This window comes from Ascaphus truei, chromosome 4, assembly GCF_040206685.1.
Source record: "Ascaphus truei isolate aAscTru1 chromosome 4, aAscTru1.hap1, whole genome shotgun sequence".
Lineage (NCBI taxonomy): Eukaryota > Metazoa > Chordata > Amphibia > Anura > Ascaphidae > Ascaphus > Ascaphus truei.
Window position 1 is genome coordinate 68,440,508 of NC_134486.1, and position 19,629 is coordinate 68,460,136.

General features: G+C 43.0%; 1 protein-coding gene across 5 annotated transcripts in view; it reads left to right on the forward strand.

The window, feature by feature from the left end:
* SHLD1 (shieldin complex subunit 1) overlaps window positions 1–11,136 on the forward strand; it is a 287,950-nt gene extending 276,814 nt beyond the window's left edge. For all 5 annotated transcript variants that reach the window (XM_075595998.1, XM_075595996.1, XM_075596000.1 and 2 more), the window contains one exon: window positions 9,792–11,136. In XM_075595998.1, the coding sequence (XP_075452113.1) occupies window positions 9,792–10,279 (488 nt within the window). In that variant the 3' untranslated portion in view covers window positions 10,280–11,136. The remainder of the gene's footprint in view (window positions 1–9,791) is intronic.
* Window positions 11,137–19,629: the final 8,493 nt, after the last annotated feature.

Consider the following 19,629-nt stretch of genomic DNA (forward strand, 5'->3'; position numbering starts at 1 on the left):
TATCTTATTTACCCTATATATCTTAACTGCTCTATACTACACTGAAATAACCTATACTGCTTACTTCCAGATCTAACTCAAGCTTCACACTGAAGACATCGGAACTCCCCCCCCCCCCCCCCCCTAACCCAGAAGACAGGTAGGGAACACATCCCTCCAATGTATAACATTGCCGGAATGAGGGTACCTGGACATTGAGGGACTGCGGATCAGGTAAGATCCCAGGCGGGATTGCTGCTTTAAATATTCTGGCTTTTTTTTCTAGATTCGACATTTATACACACACACACACACACACACACACACATACACACGACTAATTGTAGTATAATGTAATACAATAAATAAACTAATGTCAAAAACGAATGTTCTTACTAGGAATTTGTTTTTTTAAAAATGAGGGACTGGGGGCGGGATTAGAGGCGGGGTTGGGGGCGGGATTAGAGGCGGGACTAGGTGGCGAGTAGATTTTTTGTTCGGCGAGTAGATTTTTGGGTGATTTGTCAAGCACTGTATATATATATATTATGCATAACCGAATTAGTGTCCTTATGTTAAAGCAGTAGCCTCCTCTGTTGACCACCCTATTTCTGCAAGTAATAACTAAAAGGTCAAGAAGATGATATGATATTATTATTGATATGATATTATGGAAAATCAGATATGTACAGTAGACACTGGGGTTAACATGACATTTCCTTAACGTGCATCTTCAAAGCTCAATAATGTTACGATCTAATTTGGTCCAGATAGGGCATTGGATGGTGGTGCTAATGAGATGTGAAAGAGATGTTCCCCCTAACCTTGCCTTTCAACAAAGGTCTGGTAATGTTAATGCTGGGATTTAACGAGACGTTAGTTGTCATACTAAAGGTACACTCAATGAGTGTTTGGGAGGTATATTTTGTACCAAATGACTTTATACAATACATGTAGAGATACCTGAGAACAAAACAGAACACACTTAAGATACCTTGGAAATATGCTAATTTAAGTCATTTGAATATACGTTAAATATTCAAATTAGCATATTACCCAAGTATTTCAGGTGAGTTCCATTTTGTATCATGAAATCTCCAAGAAGAAGAAGCACAGAATCCCAATTGCGGACCACCCCCAGCATCTTCACTGTGACAAGAGTGGAGGTGGGACAGGGTCTGTGTGTTGCCCTATCCTGGGTTAAGACCTTGGACCCTCCCCTTCTGTACTAGGGAAGAGGCAAACCTAAATTTAGTCAGTTGGTGAGTACTCTTGAGTTGCTGTCTCGCCCTGCGGTGGTGGGACTATATGATCAGTCCCATAAGGGGACTGTGATAGCAAAGGAAGAGAGACAAGGCCTCAATCATACTATCTGACACAGGGACCATCCAGAGGTCTAGGACCTTAAAGATAAGGCTGTATTCGCTGTATTAATATGCTGTATGCAGTGGATACTGAATAAAGATGTTCCTGCTTTACTACAAACCTGGCCTGAGTTTGCAGTCCATCAGGGGGGGAGAATATGATCGTTCTGAAAACCAAGCATGATAAATTATTTTTTATACTAGCATGAGTGTAAGCACAGAAACAATTATTCATTTGCTATGTATTAGTCAATGGCATTCACCCAGCAGTGAGATCTAGATGTATCTTTATACAAGTCCTTTCTTTATTTTGTCAAACTAAACTAAATTACAAGTGAGAAGTTAATAGTTCATCACAAAAGGCTGTACAGGGTGATCTCGATCCCCGAGACTAAAACAACTTGAATATACTGTGCAGTGGAAATCATTTGTGTGCAGAATAAATGCTCTGGACTTTATTCTGCAAAGCTTTGTTACATACACTGCTGCGCCATTGAAATGATCATTAGTCACTTAGATCATCTGCTTGAATATAAATTCATGGTCTTTAATTAAACGTGGGATTTACACTGCTGAAGTAGGTGTTAATGCTACTGTTAATGTTTCTAATTAAAAAACAACCGCTTGTTCATAACCGTTGCCTAACCTTTGTTATGAATGTTTTTTACAATAGTTTCTGGTTGCTGAATAATCCAAAATGCATTACTTTGTTAAACGTTGTTCTGGCACTTAGAGATAAAGACAAAGTACTTCTGTTTATTAATAAGAAAAAGTTTATAGTAAAAATATCTTTTTTTATATTTGGGTTTAGTTAAATTGAGTACAGTACATTTTTTTTTTTACTCAGTTGTCTTAGTAGGGGTTGTTAAGAATGAAGAACTGTATCAAAGCATTTTCAATGTCCATTCTAGTGTTGTGTTTATTGATTAATAATAAGGTTTCTCATATAGCGATTACAATGTACAGAGGTACAGGGAGACAAGGGGCTAATTAATTCAAAGTCCAAAGTTGCTGATCTCACCATTCAAGCCATGTACTGTATATTCTCAGTCAATTGTGGTGCTATTGGCCTCTTCGGACTATATAGAACAGGGATGGGCAACTTCAATCCTCAAGGGCCACCAAGAGGTCATGTTTTCAGGATATCCCTGCTACAGCACAGGTGGCTCAATACATTAAGCTCCAATATACGTCACTCATAGAATTCTCACAAAAAAAACAATAAATAAAATATGGGTCACCTCCCCCCCCCCTAAATACATGCAATTCTTATTTCTTCTTCTTCTTCTTCTTATTATTATTATTATTATTATTATTATTATTATTATTATTATTATTGTTGCCATTTAGATGTTGTGCATATAGCAATGTTGCAGAAAAGGGTGACTTCTTCCTAAAGAAAATAATTTTCCAGGCAATCTATATCGGGCTTCTCTTGAGGGTTGCCTTTCAATAATTAATCTGTAATATTGTTCCTTTTTGTATTTGCACTGTTAAATACACACTATTAATAGCATTCAAAAGTTATAGAAGCTTGATGAGAAGGTAGTTTTGATGTTGATCGTTGATCGTATAACACCCAAATAAAACCTTAAAATGAAATGACACTGCCAACTAAGCACTCTAAATGAATTCATAGTATGATCCAAGCTCACAGAAAGTGTTGAGTATGACACACACACACACACACCTACACACAAACACAGATATTTGTGGCAGATAAAACAAACGCTTAACCCACCTATTCTGCCCATGTTCCAATCTGTTGTGAAACCTCAGACTCGATTCTTTGGTTTCTTTCATATATATGATAGCTTTGTGTCTATCCCAAGCATTTCCCCAGTTCCTTACTGAATTAGCCTCTGCCACTCCTGTAATACTGTTTTCATGTTTGCATCTGTTACATGAAGGAGCCACCTTTTCCACAAAGAAGTATTGTACATTACTGATCTTCCTCACATTTCCCCTGAGCCCACCCACACGTTTTGAATGATGACCTTATTCCTTGAAATATGCTTCCCTTGGTTTATTGAAAATGTCTATCAAATTATCTCTCTCCCTTCTCTCCTCCAAGCTGTGCCTATTGGGATCCTTTAGTCTTTTTTAAATGTCTATCAAATTATCTCTCTCCCTTCTCTCCTCCAAGCTGTGCCTATTGGGATCCTTTAGTCTTTTTTATCGTACGTTTCATGGTGTAAAGCAGTGGAGCGTAAACTTTTGCTGCTGCGCCCCCCTTCCTTTCCTCCTCTGGTGCTCGCCCCCCACCTCTTTACCTTGATGCGGTGTCAAATGACGCCGCGGGGTCATTTGACTCCGCGTTGCCATGGACATGAGTCCTGACACCAGCTGAGTCAAGGTATGTTTCGAGTTGCAGAGGCCTCACGCGATCCCCCGGCATTTAATTTAAATGGCTTGGGGAAGAGTGCGTGCCTATGCAATGCCGTGCCCCCCACCAGAAAAATCTCGGCCGTGCCAACCCCCCCCCCCACTTTGCACACCCCTGGTGTAAAGCATGCACATTTTAGTAGCTCTTCTCAGCACAACCTATTTTATAATGTCCTCCTGGAGATCTGGGGGTAGATCCACAGAGCTCCATTAAATCTGGGCTGCTATACAGGTAACGTTCATTAGCTTTCCTCAGTTTGACGGGTATCCACAAAGTTAATAATATGCAACGACAACAGCTGTTTGACAAACAATGCATCGTTAGCTGTATTAACGACACATTAACCAAAACACTGCACAAGCGCATTGGCAAAACTATAACGTCCGTTCCAATCAACGCACATGCGTTACAAACAATTCTGCCAGAAAAAAGAGGAGGAGATGATTTTCTGTAAATATTGTTCTTGTTGTTTGACCTGTACATTATTTTCCCCCCTCCCTTTATTGTTCGCACACAGTAAGTAAAGGAACAGTGGGAATACAAGTTTTGTTCACTACTTCTGCCTCTTGGTAATTATACTTATAATATGTAGACACATTTATTATTATACACCCATACTTAATACAGTAAAGATTATATACCATATTAGTGGGGTGGCTAGATGTCCCGGTTTAGCCAGGTCAGTCCCGTTTTTTTTGTCCCCTCTCTCGGTATCCCAAAATATCTCTAAATATCCCGTTTTTCTCGCAGCTTGCCAGCCATGCATGCTCGGTCGGCGCTTGCTGGGCTGTGAGCACAGATCGCGCATGTGCGCCAGATAAGTTCCATGTTCTTCCTACATAAAAGTAGTCCTTAGGAATAGGAGTCTATGCCCCGAAGTGCTTACAATCCAAGGGGTAAGTAGGGAGAACTTATAGACAGAAGGGGAGGGGAGTAATGGTAAGTGAGTCTGCGAGGGGTAATGGTAAGTGCATATTTTATTTATTTATAAAATGTTTTACCAGGAAGTAATACATTGAGAGATACCTCTTGTTTTCAAGTATGTCCTGGGCACAGAGTTATGGTGACAGGTACATAGTTACATTAGGTGAACAGGGTTATACATGATATATAAAAATATCGCATGAACAGTTAAAGATAAAATATGTTATAGGCGTATGTAATAGTTACAGAGTAGATGAAAATGTGAGACGGCTTTAGTTTTGAAAGAACTTAGATTGGTGGTGGCTTTGAGAGTCTCCGTAGATTGTTTCAGATGTGGGGTGCACTTTAAGAGAAGGCAGAGCGGGCGGATACTTTGTTGAACCTTGGGACCGTGAATAGTCTCTTGGTGTCAGATCTCAGGTGATAAGTGCTGCCTGTGGTAAGGGCGAGGAGCTTGCTCAGATACAAGGGTACAGTTGCTGGCCCATGAAGTATTTGAAAGCAAGACAGGAAAGATGAACTTTGCGCCTGGACTCAAGTAATGACCAATCTAGTTCTTTGAGCATTTCACAGTGATGTGTGTTGTTGTTACATTGGAGGACAAAGCGGCATATTGAACTGTAGAGGGTGTCTATTTTGTTAAGGTGAGTTTGGGGTGCTGTGCCATATACTATGTCCCCTATATGAGATGTATAGTATCAGCCAACGGAGCTACTCAAATGCTTCATTAAAGAGGTGTGTTTTAAGATGGGCCTTAAGGGTGTGGAGAGAGGGTGCTAGTCGAATATTGAGGGAAAGGGCATTCCAGAGATGTAGGGCAGTGAGTGATAAAGGCTTTAGGTGGGAGACAGCTTTAGATACAAAAGGGGTAGACAGAGGACATCTGTCACGGGAGACCAGTACTTTTACACCAAAACCACCGGGATCACTAGCACCAGACGGGACAAAGTTGAATAAAATGAGGTTTATTCTGGCATGCCAGCAGACAAGGCGAAGATGCACAAAACAAGATACTATGCCGACTGGGGACTTTGGGAGTAGACTCTAGTCTCGCTAGGTGCAGGGGCCTGTTTCAAGAATGCTTGCCTTGTCCGCTTCTCGTCCAGGATATCAGAGTGCTGATCACACAGCAGCCACTCTGACATGTATCTCCAGCTGGTCACAGTCAAGATCCAAACTCCCTCACAGAATGTCTCTCAAATAGTCTAGTGCTCTGATCAGCAGCACCCCTTATAAAGCCCTCTGTGGCTATCCTTTACATGGGACAGGGGCTGTTGGCCAACCACAGCACCGATTGCGTTGATGCCACAAAAGCCAGAGAAGGGGTGTGCTAAGGCAGCGGTGCGCAATCTGTGGGGCGCGACCCCCAGGGGGGGCGCGAGACTGCCGACGGGGGGCGCGGGGAAAAAGGTTTGCGCCCCCCTGTGCTAAGGCACGCAAGACCTCCCACTGGGTAGGAGCCTCAGAGTCTGGGCAGTACAATGTTCTTACTCCCAGATCTGATCAGCAGCCTTTCACCTCTCCCCAGGAGTCCTGATGCATAGCTGTCCCAACCCTGGTTTTAATCCTATCATTTCTATGGGAAGCTTCAACTCAGTGGATTTCTGAGTATTTCTCCATAGAAATGGCAGTAACAGTGGAATATCTAATTTACTTTCTTGCAGGGCTGACACCCAAAGCACATTACAGTGATTTACACACAGACCACAAATCACATCATAAGACAATGCCGGCTTTCTAAACTGGGGGAAGGATTGTTACAGGGATTGTCACATGCTTTGAAATACATTCTTACAGACATGGGTTATATTTGCACATTCCCTGTTCTTCCCCAGATATTAAAGTACATTTGGCCAAAATAAGCCTTACATAGGTGGCCAAATTACATGGATTTAGAGTAGCTAGCTGGGCTTCATCCCAGTTTGTGATGCCAGCTTCCCCTACCATCCCAACATCCTTGAGCAGAACGCAAGAGTCGGGACAGTGTATAGTGAGAAATTAGGGCTGAGATGTAAGGAGGGGCTGAGGAGTGTATAGCCTTAAAAGACAGAATTTTGTAAGTGATATGGATTTAATAGGAAGCCAGGAGAGGGAATTCAGCAGGAGAAACACAGAGACAGATTTAGGAGAGAATAAAGTGATTCTAACAGCAGCGTTTAGGATAGATTCTACTGTTGTTTTTTCACCCTAGTGACAATGTATTCAAAATTATCCAAAGCCCCTTGCTGTGACAGAACCAAATAAAAGAAGGGATACTTAATATGTTATATAAAGAACAGGTAGAATATGGAACTAAAACATAGCACTGTTCATTTGCTTCAGTCCGTGTTCTTGCCACAAGCTACTTCACGCATTTCGTGAGTCTAATTTTACAATGTTTGCAAAGACTTCAAAGATAACTTTCAAACATGACTTCAGGATACTTATAAAATATGTGACACTTGAATAGAATGGTCTTACAGCTTCGAAAGGCATCTTGTGGCTTAACACATCTTGGTAAATATGACCCTTAGGGGCCTATGCAGAGAGCAGCAAATTTTAAAATTGGCGAATTTATTAAAAAGTAGCTTTTTTGGAGAGTTTTATTCTCCATATGCAGAAAAGTGCGAATTCTGCTATGTTTAACATGGATGCGTGTGGCGAGTTTAAATTGGCGAGATGCGCGCTTCAGAAACGTGTAAAAACAAATTTGCGCCTTTTTTTTCCCTTTGCAATGGCCGCGAGCGGCAGCTTCTTGCCAGTTTTTTTTGCCGAGGCAAAAAGGAGACAATCGCGCCATTTTATTGGCGCGAACAGCCGCTAGATGCCGTTCGCGCCTCTCTGCATACGGATATTTTTAAAACTGGCGAGATTGAGGTTCTCGCCAGCCGCGAGGCGAGTTTTACAAATAGAAAAGAAAAATTGGCGCGTTTTTCGGAACTCGCCATTTTCTGCTGCTTTCTGCGCGATTTTCTCCAAAAAATGGCGAATTTCGAAATAGCGCTGCTCTCTGCATAGGCCCCTTAGTCCTTTAAGATAAATCAGCGTAATTAGGTCACTCTAGTGATTGTATACAGTATAAAGTTTTTTTAAAATGTGATAAAAATGTGTGATTATTAAAAGAGTATCTAGTGCCTATAACTACTTTTGTTGCTATGAGGGATAGGAAGAGAAATTTCATACATATAAAAGCTATTCCTGTTTAAAATATTGGTTTGCAGTACATGTGGAAAATCGAATGCTTTTTAAACAGTCTGTGTTTTGTGAAACAGTACAGTAGACCAGCGGTGCGCAATCTGTGGGGCGCGACCCCCAGGGGGGGCGCGAGACTGCCGACGGGGGGCGCGGGGTTTACAGAGGCCCCGCGCGCTTCCCGAAGGCACTTAAATTAAGTGCCGGGGGAGCTGCAGGGCCTCTGTAAACCATACTTACCCGTGGCTCCGGCGGCTTCCTCCCGGCGTCGCCATGGCAACGCGGCGTCAAAATGACGCTGCGAGGTCATGTGACGTCACGTTGCTATGGCAACGTGACGTCATTACGCCGGAGCGCGGGTAAGTTGGGGTTGGGGGGGGCGCGGGAGCGAGGGGACAGCCGTCAGGGGGGCGCAGGGAAAAAAGTTTGCGCCCCCCTGCAGTAGACGATACTGATAGTAAAGATAGCATTGATACCTCAGGACACCGTGTGATACTAAGGTACTTTTGGGGGAAAAAAATCAAATAGCATTCATTTTTGTTCCTTAGTAAAAAGATAAAATGGCTTTTAAAGCGAGTTGGGAGCATTTTTATGTTTAACAGATATATTTTTATGAAAATACAGTATCCTGTTTTTTCCCCCTGAGGTTTATGTAACAAGCTTCAAGGATTGCTTCAAATCACCATTTAATTGAGAACTATAGTCTGTGTAGTAAGAAAAAAGTACAAAAAAATAGTCAGAAGTGATTGACGTATTTAAGAAGCGCAATTCGGAAAATCCACTGCTCTCTGGCATGTGTGGGGTGTATGCTGAAAGGAAAAGACGCCTGACTCTGTGTGATTAGGTTTCATTTTCCTCCATATTCATCTGGCATTACATGAAACGGAGTACAGATATTACATGGTCTTTGAATTGTCCTATAGTGCTCTAAAATTTCTTTTCATTTTATGATTATTCTTACAATGTACTTCACATCATAGCAAGCTTTCTAGTTTTGTTTTGCCTGACTGATTACAAGTAAAATCCTGAGAGAGGGAGCTTCAATTTTGTTTTCCAATCATGAATCATTAGTTCAACACTATGATTATTTTGTTCACATAATGATCATTATCTTTTATTTAGCACCGCAAATGTATTCAGCACTCTAAATAATGGAACAATGCAGGCACGGTCAGCCCTTGGGCACTCAGGTATGACGCCCTTAAGAAAAAATAAACAACCTGGTGTTTGGCATTTTTCCAGAACTGGATTTTCTGGCACTAATCCTTGATCCTAAGTTAAGGCATCTGGTATAAAAGGAAATCTGTGTGTGGCACATGGGAGAGGTTTAGCAGAGGTCCCCAACTCCAGTCCTCAAGGACCGCTAACAGTGCAGGATTTAAGGATAGCCTCTCATTAGCACAGGTGGCCCAATCATTTTGCCTGAACCACCTGTGCTCTAGCAGGGGTATCCGTAAAACCTGCACTGTTAGTGCTCCTCCTTGGACTGGAGTTTGGGACCTCTGGTTTAGCGGATTTGTGTGGCTCTGTAACAGGTTTTCATTAAGAAAGTAGTAAATGAAAGAAATGTACAGTGTAGATGCAGACTGGGCAAGAAGAGTTTTAATTGTATGGTGATACCCAATACACTATAATTAAACTTTTTGCAGTAAATAACAAAATTGACAGTGCTCTATTTAAAGTTACTTTACTATTTCAGAGTACAGCTTAGAACAGTTTTTTTTTTTTTACAGAGCTATGTTAGGCAGATAATTTTGCATAATGGAAGATTACAACTCCCTTAAGTGTGAAGTAACATGAACATACGAAAAGGTTGCTTGTCTGTGTGAGCTGTCTATCATAACACTTGTTTTCTAACGCTAACATTAATGTGTAGTACTGTACGTGACAAGATCAGCAAAGCTCTCCGTTGTGGTATTTACTGTACTCATACTGAGTAATATTTTGTTTTATTTGTTGTTTTTCAGAATTGCAAGGAAATACGTGTGAAGACGGTGACAGATTCTGGCCAAGATACTGTGACAGAACTTTAAGGTCCACATTGCCACATAATAGAGATACATTCCAGCCTTCAGACCCGAGTAACTTTCCACACACTTCATCAATATGGGAAGAGGAAGAAAGCACTAGAAACAATACCAAACTTCGAAACACTTTGGATGCATTTTATGAATTAAGTTGCCAAAAAGCATGCACTCAAAGAGAGACCTGCAATGCAATCGCACATAAGCTTTCGTTGAAAATGGCAGACTTGCGTGCAAATAGACACATGTATGCACTGCGTAGTTTTCAATTGGCAAAAATTATTTTAGATCAAGATGGAGACAAAATTTTACAGAGCCATTCTAAAGACTCTGCCTTCTCACCACCGTCGGGTACTGCATCAACTATAAAGGCAAAGTCCATACCTGGCTTTTCTGATGATGTCTTTAGTTTTATCATTAAACATAATTGAAAAACAAAATAAGAAATAGACGCAGGGATCTACAGTAATACATATACTGTACTGTCTTGGCACAGTGGTGATATGATAACTTGTAAGTGATTATAATTATAGGGGTTCTTCATTACATTGCGATCGTGCTGATTGGAGCACGATTGCACAGAAACTCGCATTGACTTTAATGTGAGCGATTATATGTATAAAGAATTTTTTCTGAAGAAGGCATTGTTAAAAAAAAAATAAAAAAATAAAAAATGATTTCACCTGAAATCATTAGCAGCGCAAGTCATTATAATGTTCCTACATTTGGTTCACGCTTTTGCATTCTTTGCATGGTATTTGTCATGTTCATACATATAAATGCATTAACAAGTGTTTGCATCTATCTACAATTGTCTTTCACTGCAAGGAAAACTTGATGAATAACCTTGACATGGTGCATACTTGAAGTTTAGTATTGAATAATATGTGCATACAGTATGTGCACCGCAGACCAGATCCAAAATCACCTTTATGTTGATAATAGTTGTGAGTTAGAAGAGCAATAGTGATAACTTTTACTAAAGGGTGCAAGGCTGTAATGCACCTTACCATGCGCCCATGGGTCGTAGCTTGCCTTATGGCTTAGCAACACATAGTATGTATGGCCCATAATCTATTTTCCAACCAAAGGGACTCATTATTGTGATGAATATCATGAAATGTCAAATAGTTTGCAAAGAGATATTTAGTGAAGCATAATTCTTTACACGCTGAAGTGTTTACTTGTTGTATATGCTGTACTGCATACTGTCGTTAACTTTTCCATGAATGAAATCTATAAATCTGCACAAGTCGGAAATATGCAAATAAAAGCTATAATTTTTAAACTGGCGTTTTTTTGTGTTTTAACCAGCTTTTTTCTCACAGCAAATGCCTTTTAAAAATATTGGTTTATGCTCACAAAATGGTAACTTTGAAAAAAAAAAGGGTTAATTATAAATGAAAGCACATATCACTGGTTCTCAAATCAAAGAGATTCTTCTCTAAATAAAATCACATATAATTCAATGCTTTCAAGGTGTTTCCTACATACATAAGAAATAATAAACGCACTGAATCACTCTAAATACAATAGATTAAAAAAAACTGTAGCTAAATAAAGAGGGTGAATGGCCGAGAGGTAAAACTATTCGTTTCTAATGTGAGAACACAGTTCAATATCCCTTGTTGTAGGGGTGTGACCTTGAGTAAGGGAGAAAATAAACTCCACTATTATAACAGAATCAATGGTAATAAGTTAATGGGGAAGTCCATCTCAAGAAATTACACATTTCTGGTCCAAACTGACCCTTCTTCAGAACTAAGATGCAATTGAATGTACGCAGACCCTTATATAATCACATAGCTACATTATGTGACGTCTTATTGAACATTTCTATGGTACAATGGTCTCTCTTTTTTCAATGGGAGGGGTGATCTGATTATATAAGGGTAAGCACTGGTCTCTTTACATTTCATTGCATCCTAATACTGAAAAGGGTCAAAGTATGGACCAAAATGTTCAATTTCTTGTGCTAGGCTTCCACATTGACTTATTACAATTCATCCTCGGATCTGATAAGGGGGCTTCTTTTTCCTCTGCTAAGACTGCCTGGCATATATATGAGAAATATGTCCTGTGTTCAGTGTGACAATATCAATCTGCAATATTTGTTGAAATCCTGTTATAAAAATGGGAATAATAGCGATTTTACTTTGACAGTGAAAATATCCTCATTACAAAAAGATGTCTTGAAGGGAGACTATAAAAGTCAACTTTATCAACATTTTACATGAAGATAGCTTTGTAGTACAAAGAGGTAAGGACATTGTTTTGGTGATTACAGTGATATATCATTTTTAGAGCGAGGTTAAGGTTTCCACACAAAAAAAAAAAAACCACACCGCTTTTGTCATTACATTTCATAGCAGCCGGCATCTAAGACATAATGATTGTACATAAGGCTATTTCTTTTTCTATTCACAATGTACAGTAATTTGTTGTACTTAATGCTGTGACAGACGTAAAGTTGTTCTTTGTGAGGATATTCAGGCTTGAAGCAAAATGGGATGTCTCAGCAGGTTCAAGGAAGTACCTCATGGCTCAAATCAGTCGCGGCTGAGGATGGAAAACCTTAGACAACACCTAGGAACAATTAAATGACAACATACGGAAAGTTACAGGTTCCATAAATAATTTGTTAATGAATCAGTTCCAGCTCAAAACAAAAATATGCATCTTTTATTCGTAAACATTGTATTCCTTTTGACCACATAATTGTGCTAATAACTGTTAAACATACATCCCAACTTGAGCAACAAATAAATTGAGGTAAAACAATATATAATTAAACAAAAGTAAGGTAACATAGCAACCAATATCTTTCTTAGAAGTGAAAAATATACCATATATTTATCCATTATTTTGATTGAATATGCATAATCTTATTATTCATTTAGCATATAACATTTATGTAATTGAAAATGAATTTTTACATTTACAGTAAATGTATTATTCAAAAATGAAGGGGTAAATTCTAAATAGTCCAAGGCAGCCGTTCCGGCCGTTTAAGGCAGAAAATCCCCAGATATTGAACATCTGCTTCTGACTGTATAGGAAAAAGAAGGTTATTTCACAATATGTGAAAAAAGGGTGCGAAAAACATAGCAGTGTGTTACTGAGCAAAAGACATTGATTTCCTATGATTACTTTCAAAGAGAGACACTTACATCTATGTCTTCTGTATAAGCTTGGTTTGGACAGAAGCCAGGGGATGGAAATGGACTCCTATTTTTCCCAGGGCAGTGATTAAAGTCCAGTCTTAATAGAAAATATAAGAAAAGGCTGCCATGGCATAATATAGTTTTTTTTTTTTTTAATTTAAAACAGGCTGATATAAAAATTAGGTACACTCACAAACGCCTCTTTTCAATGTGCATTTTTAATATAAGCTTTCCAGCATACAGGTGATACTAGTCTCCCCGCCTCCCGTCATCCACGTTACTGGAGTCTGTGGGGTTTCTGCTGTCGGATCTCCGTCGCTTGATGGTGTCTGTCCCTCCGGACTGGAACGGTGAAGGAAAGTCCCGCTACCTCCTCTCTCCTCCCCCAGCGTGTGCACGGCTAAGAGTGGGTCCGATGGATGACCGTATCCTTCCAAACAGTTTTGTGTCTATGGAATGGTATCCGTAGATGCCGGTGCCTGGGAAGCAAGTTTGAGTTTTGTGCTTGAAAAGAGGACCTATGGGTCAACCCAACGCGTTTCACAGTAAGCTATCTCAGGGTAACAGTAAATTTACAGTAAATGTAATTCGAAAAAAATAAGGGGTACATTCTAAATAGTCGAATGCGGCCGTTTACGACAGAAAATTCCCAGATATTGAACAGCTGCTTCTGACTATATAGAATGTATCCTTAGGAGACGTGTTCAGAGGTACGCAATGGAGACTGTTTTAAGGTGAAATTAAAATAAGGCTTTATTGCGCCTGTTGCTTTAACCACAGAAAACATGTAAATCAGCAAACAAAATCCGCTCCACTCTGGAGTATATATACACTTGTGATCCAGTTCTCTTTAACTGCGTGGTTAGCCCAGCGATTCACCAGCCCAAATCATAGAGACATTTATCAATATACATAGACATAGATAATAGTCTTATATGAAAAGTCTTATCTGTTAGCTGGGCTGCTGTAGGGGAAGCTTCTCTGCTCTCTTGAATCCGCACCCTTGTGTGCTAAGGCAATCTCAGGCTCCAGGTTTAGAATCTTGTCCCCTTTGTCTTGTTGGCAGAACAAGGTAAGGATCAAACATACAACCGCTCCATGAAAAGAAGGTAGGCGCTCACCAGCAAAATCGGATAAAAATCAACTTTAATGGACTACATAAAAAACAAAGAAACAAACAGTACTAACTACTCTCCCACGCGTTTCACACCCACTGTGGCGCTTTTTCAAGGAGACTAGGGGCTAGGGGGACTTAGTGATTGCATATCACATTATTCCGTCCCTGCTGTGTTCCCCTCTTGTTACCCCCATTAATTCGCAATCATACTGGTACTGCTTAACCCTTTATTCCTCATTATCCGGTGTCAACTCCCTTCATTATGTAGCCAGGTTCCCCCTTTTGCTCCGCGACCCCCGTTACCTTCGCTGATGGTGGGGGCTGCCGGAGCCGAGCGGCAGCCCCGCCGGCGTTCCTGGAGGGTGGGGGCCGAGCAGGGAGCACTCCGGTGCTCCGGAGGTCCCCGGCGGCTCCCGCGAGGGGCGCCGCCATTTTCCTTGAAGTTGCACATGCGCAATGGGTCGCAGCAGCCCGTGGCCACTGCGGAGGTTGGCGCATGCGCAAAGGAAGTGTGTGCGAGGCGGCTATAGGGGAGAATAGCTCCCAAGAAGATACAGCCCTCAGGGTGCACAGGGGCAGAGTCAGGTGACGCCAGGTAGCCAATAGTGCTGTAGGATCTCCCTGCAGGAGAGATTGGATACATTTGGTGCGCTGAGCCCACGCTAGTCGGCGTCAGGAGCAGCTAGGGGAAGGAGGTAGGGTGCAGGAGTCAGTGACTCCCTGCACTAGACCAGCAGCCCCCTAGGCCCCAGATAGCCCTGAGTCACCAGTAGTTTGAGTGTTATAGGGACAGGCCCCAGGTTAGGGACCCTGCCCCTTACTACCCAGAGTCAGTTAGGGACACAGCGGACGCTGCGCGTCCATCTAGGGGTTGGGGCTCAGACCTCTGCTGCCACTGCAGCAGCCATCCGGGTGGGATCGCCTCGGACGGTAGTTCCTGTATTCGTCAGCCTTCGGATCCTTTGTGAAGCTCCTTGGCAGGCCCGGGCACTGGAGTGCTCGGCAGGTAACCATCAACAAGTGCACCAACGATCCTACATATATATATTATTAATACGGAACTAGTGGCTGCGCAGTCACACATATCATCTCCCTTTAAGGGTGCGGGACATATTGTGAGGGGTTATTGGACACGGGGTGGGATCACCCGGTGTAGGTGGGAGCATCCTGCGAGATGCAGTAGTTAGTGTCTCCTCTAGAGAGGGACACCTGTTGATATAAGAATAAGTATATGCTATACAGTAAAGTCATTGGTTATTTTACATGCCGTGTGTGGAGTGATATATATATATTTGTCCTACGAGGAACCACTCCTCCTCTGGCGGGAGCCATCGCAGGTGGAGGCGTTGCACCACGAGATTGTGTTATATGTATGTACCCCAGGCTCCCCGAGCGGAGGCTTAGGCTCCTGAGAGCCACACAGGTATACACAGCAGGTAGTAGCATCTGTATTCACAGGGAATACCCGTTACATTTGGAGGCGCTGCTGAGATAGCCCTGGGGTGCCCTACTCAATAGTTAACGTAGTATCCTATCAGTCAGCATGTCTGCGCTCACGCCCAACTGGGCCGAAAAGCTAGGAGAGCTCCTGCGACACGTAGTCGCCGTAGACAGGGTACCTGCCGATGTATCCATGTTTACTGTCTGCAGCGCAGTAAAGACATTACCTGGTCTGGCTGGCACCCGACTCATGAAAAGTCTTATCTGTTAGCTGGGCTGCTGTAGGGGAAGCTTCTCTGCTCTCTTGAATCCGCACCCTTGTGTGCTATGGCAATCTCAGGCTCCAGGTTTAGAATCTTGTCCCCTTTGTCTTGTTGGCAGAACAAGGTAAGGATCAAACATACAACCGCTCCATGAAAAGAAGGTAGGCGCTCACCAGCAAAATCGGATAAAAATCAACTTTAATGGACTACATAAAAAACAAAGAAACAAACAGTACTAACTACTCTCCCACGCGTTTCACACCCACTGTGGCGCTTTTTCAAGGAGACTAGGGGCTAGGGGGACTTAGTGATTGCATATCACATTATTCCGTCCCTGCTGTGTTCCCCTCTTGTTACCCCCATTAATTCGCAATCATACTGGTACTGCTTAACCCTTTATTCCTCATTATCCGGTGTCAACTCCCTTCATTATGTAGCCAGGTTCCCCCTTTTGCTCCGCGACCCCCGTTACCTTTGCTGATGGTGGGGGCTGCCGGAGCCGAGCGGCAGCCCCGCCAGCGTTCCTGGAGGGTGGGGGCCGAGCAGGGAGCACTCCGGTGCTCCGGAGGTCCCCGGCGGCTCCCGCGAGGGGCGCCACCATTTCCCTTGAAGTTGCACATGCGCAATGGGTCGCAGCAGCCCGTGGCCACTGCGGAGGTTGGCGCATGCGCAAAGGAAGTGTGTGCGAGGCGGCTATAGGGGAGAATAGCTCCCAAGAAGATACAGCCCTCAGGGTGCACAGGGGCAGAGTCAGGTGACGCCAGGTAGCCAATAGTGCTGTAGGATCTCCCTGCAGGAGAGATTGGATACATTTGGTGCGCTGAGCCCACGCTAGTCGGCGTCAGGAGCAGCTAGGGGAAGGAGGTAGGGTGCAGGAGTCAGTGACTTCCTGCACTAGACCAGCAGCCCCCTAGGCCCCAGATAGCCCTGAGTCACCAGTAGTTTGAGTGTTATAGGGACAGGCCCCAGGTTAGGGACCCTGCCCCTTACTACCCAGAGTCAGTTAGGGACACAGCGGACGCTGCGCGTCCATCTAGGGGTTGGGGCTCAGACCTCTGCTGCCGCTGCAGCAGCCTTCCGGGTGGGATCGCCTCGGACGGTAGTTCCTGTATTCGTCAGCCTTCGGATCCTTTGTGAAGCTCCTTGGCAGGCCCGGGCACTGGAGTGCTCGGCAGGTAACCATCAACAAGTGCACCAACGATCCTACATATATATATTATTAATACGGAACTAGTGGCTGCGCAGTCACACATATCATCTCCCTTTAAGGGTGCGGGACATATTGTGTGGGGTTATTGGACACGGGGTGGGATCACCCGGTGTAGGTGGGAGCATCCTGCGAGATGCAGTAGTTAGTGTCTCCTCTAGAGAGGGACACCTGTTGATATAAGAATAAGTATATGCTATACAGTAAAGTCATTGGTTATTTTACATGCCGTGTGTGGAGTGATATATATATATTTGTCCTACGAGGAACCACTCCTCCTCTGGCGGGAGCCATCGCAGGTGGAGGCGTTGCACCACGAGATTGTGTTATATGTATGTACCCCAGGCTCCCCGAGCGGAGGCTTAGGCTCCTGAGAGCCACAAAGGTATACACAGCAGGTAGTAGCATCTGTATTCACAGGGAATACCCGTTACATTTGGAGGCGCTGCTGAGATAGCCCTGGGGTGCCCTACTCAGTAGTTAACGTAGTATCCTATCAGTCAGCATGTCTGCGCTCACGCCCAACTGGGCCGAAAAGCTAGGAGAGCTCCTGCGACACGTAGTCGCCGTAGACAGGGTACCTGCCGATGTATCCATGTTTACTGTCTGCAGCGCAGTAAAGACATTACCTGGTCTGGCTGGCACCCGCCTCATCAGCAAGCACTACAACATTGACCGGCAAGAGAACACCATATTGCTGGCCACCGAACAAGCTATAACCCCTGATAGAGGCCCACGAGTAGTGTATCTACCAAAGACTTTACCGCACCGGTGCCTTCTAATTTACCCTGGAACCGTTTCCAGTCACGTAACTTCCCTTACCAGACATGCGGGTTGGGAAGACAAAGATATGGCCGCCAGTACTCCCATACAATCAGACATATCTCTACCCCGAATGACCTTCTCTTCTGATGCTAGGCAAGGGGCCACCAGCTGGGCCGGTAGCTCGCCAACATCACCGGTCCCTAACCGGTTAGTGAACAGCTTCACCCCAATCTCTAACAGTCAGGGAGCGGGGATCACAAGTTCCTCCGACAGTGGCGGCTCCATGCTAGGAGTGACATCACCCGGTGTAGGTGGAAGCGTCCTGCGAGACGCAGTAGTTAGTGTCTCTTCTAGAGAGGGACACCTGTTGATATATGAATAAGTATATGCTATACAGTAAAGTCATTGGTTATTTTACATGCGGTGTGTGGAGTGATATATATATAAATATATATTTGTCCTGCGCGGAACCACTCCTCCTCTGGCGGGAGCCATCGCAGGTGGAGGCATTGCACCACGAGATTGTGTTATATGTATGTACCCCAGGCTCCCCGAGCAGAGGCTTAGGCTCCTGAGAGCAACACAGGTATACACAGCAGGTAGTAGCGTCTGTATTCACAGGGAATACCCGTTAAAATTATATTATATATATTATCATGCTTCAAAAGCATCACTGCTAGACCTCCTGGAGCTTGTACAGTTTTTTCTGTTCCCTTTGCCTTGTCAGCTTAACGCTCAAGACATCTGTCCTTCCTTGGTTCAGCCCAGTTGTGGACTAAGGAATCTCCCTTCCTGTCTCAGAGGCAGACTTTTTCTAACACCTGTAATCAGCCAGGTGGTGTTAGTTAATTGCCTACCAGCAGTTAACCACCACACTGCTGGATTAGAGGCACATTTGTGTACATGGATAAGTCCCCTGTTACAGTATCCCTAAGTGGCTTATTCATTAAATTGCGACAAAGCAGTTTTATACAACTCGCCAAATTTATTAAAGTGTTCCTTCATATCCAAATTGTGTGAAAAGAGCATTTTACTGTTAATCTGTGAAAAAGCAGTATACACATTTTTTAAGCAAATGAGGAACTTGTGCAAGATTTGATCATTTTCACACATTCAATAAACTGGGAGATAGCATTTGCACAGAAGATCACCCCAAGAAATCTTGCCTCCCTATGGCATTTTTGCCTGCATCTGGGAGGTGGAAAACACATATTGCATGAAATAGAACACATCTCATTCAGAAAGAGTAGATTTTTTTCTCCCACATCTTCTTCCCCATTAGGGGTTTTCCTATTCTTTTCCAATTTTCCTGTGATTTCACATTTCCCTCCCCCATGCCCTTTCCTCCCCCACTCCCCTTTAGGCTGTACCGGCAGTCTTTTTTATATCCCTGTTTTCCTTTACATATTGTTGCGCTATGATGTTGTTTTCTTGCAATACACACTCTTTATTGATACACCATCAGTCTTCTTGTTTTCTTTTAGAGTGCTGGGACACCAGGAGTGTTGCATATACAAATATATTCAGGGTCAATACAAGCAACTCTCAAAATAGCTATTCATCCCAAGGGGAGTACAAATGACACTGCATCGTCCCTTAAGTTTGGAGGAAAGTAGATTTCACCAGCAACAAAGGAAAGGGTTCTTTACCGTAAGGGCAGTTAAAATGTGGAATGTATTACCCATGGAGACTGTGAAGGCAGATACAATAGATATCTTAAAAAAAAAAGTTGGACATCTTTTTAGAAAGGAAAGGTATACAGGGATATTCCAAATAAGTAAACATAGGAAGGATGTTGACCCAGGGAGTAATCCCATTGCCATTA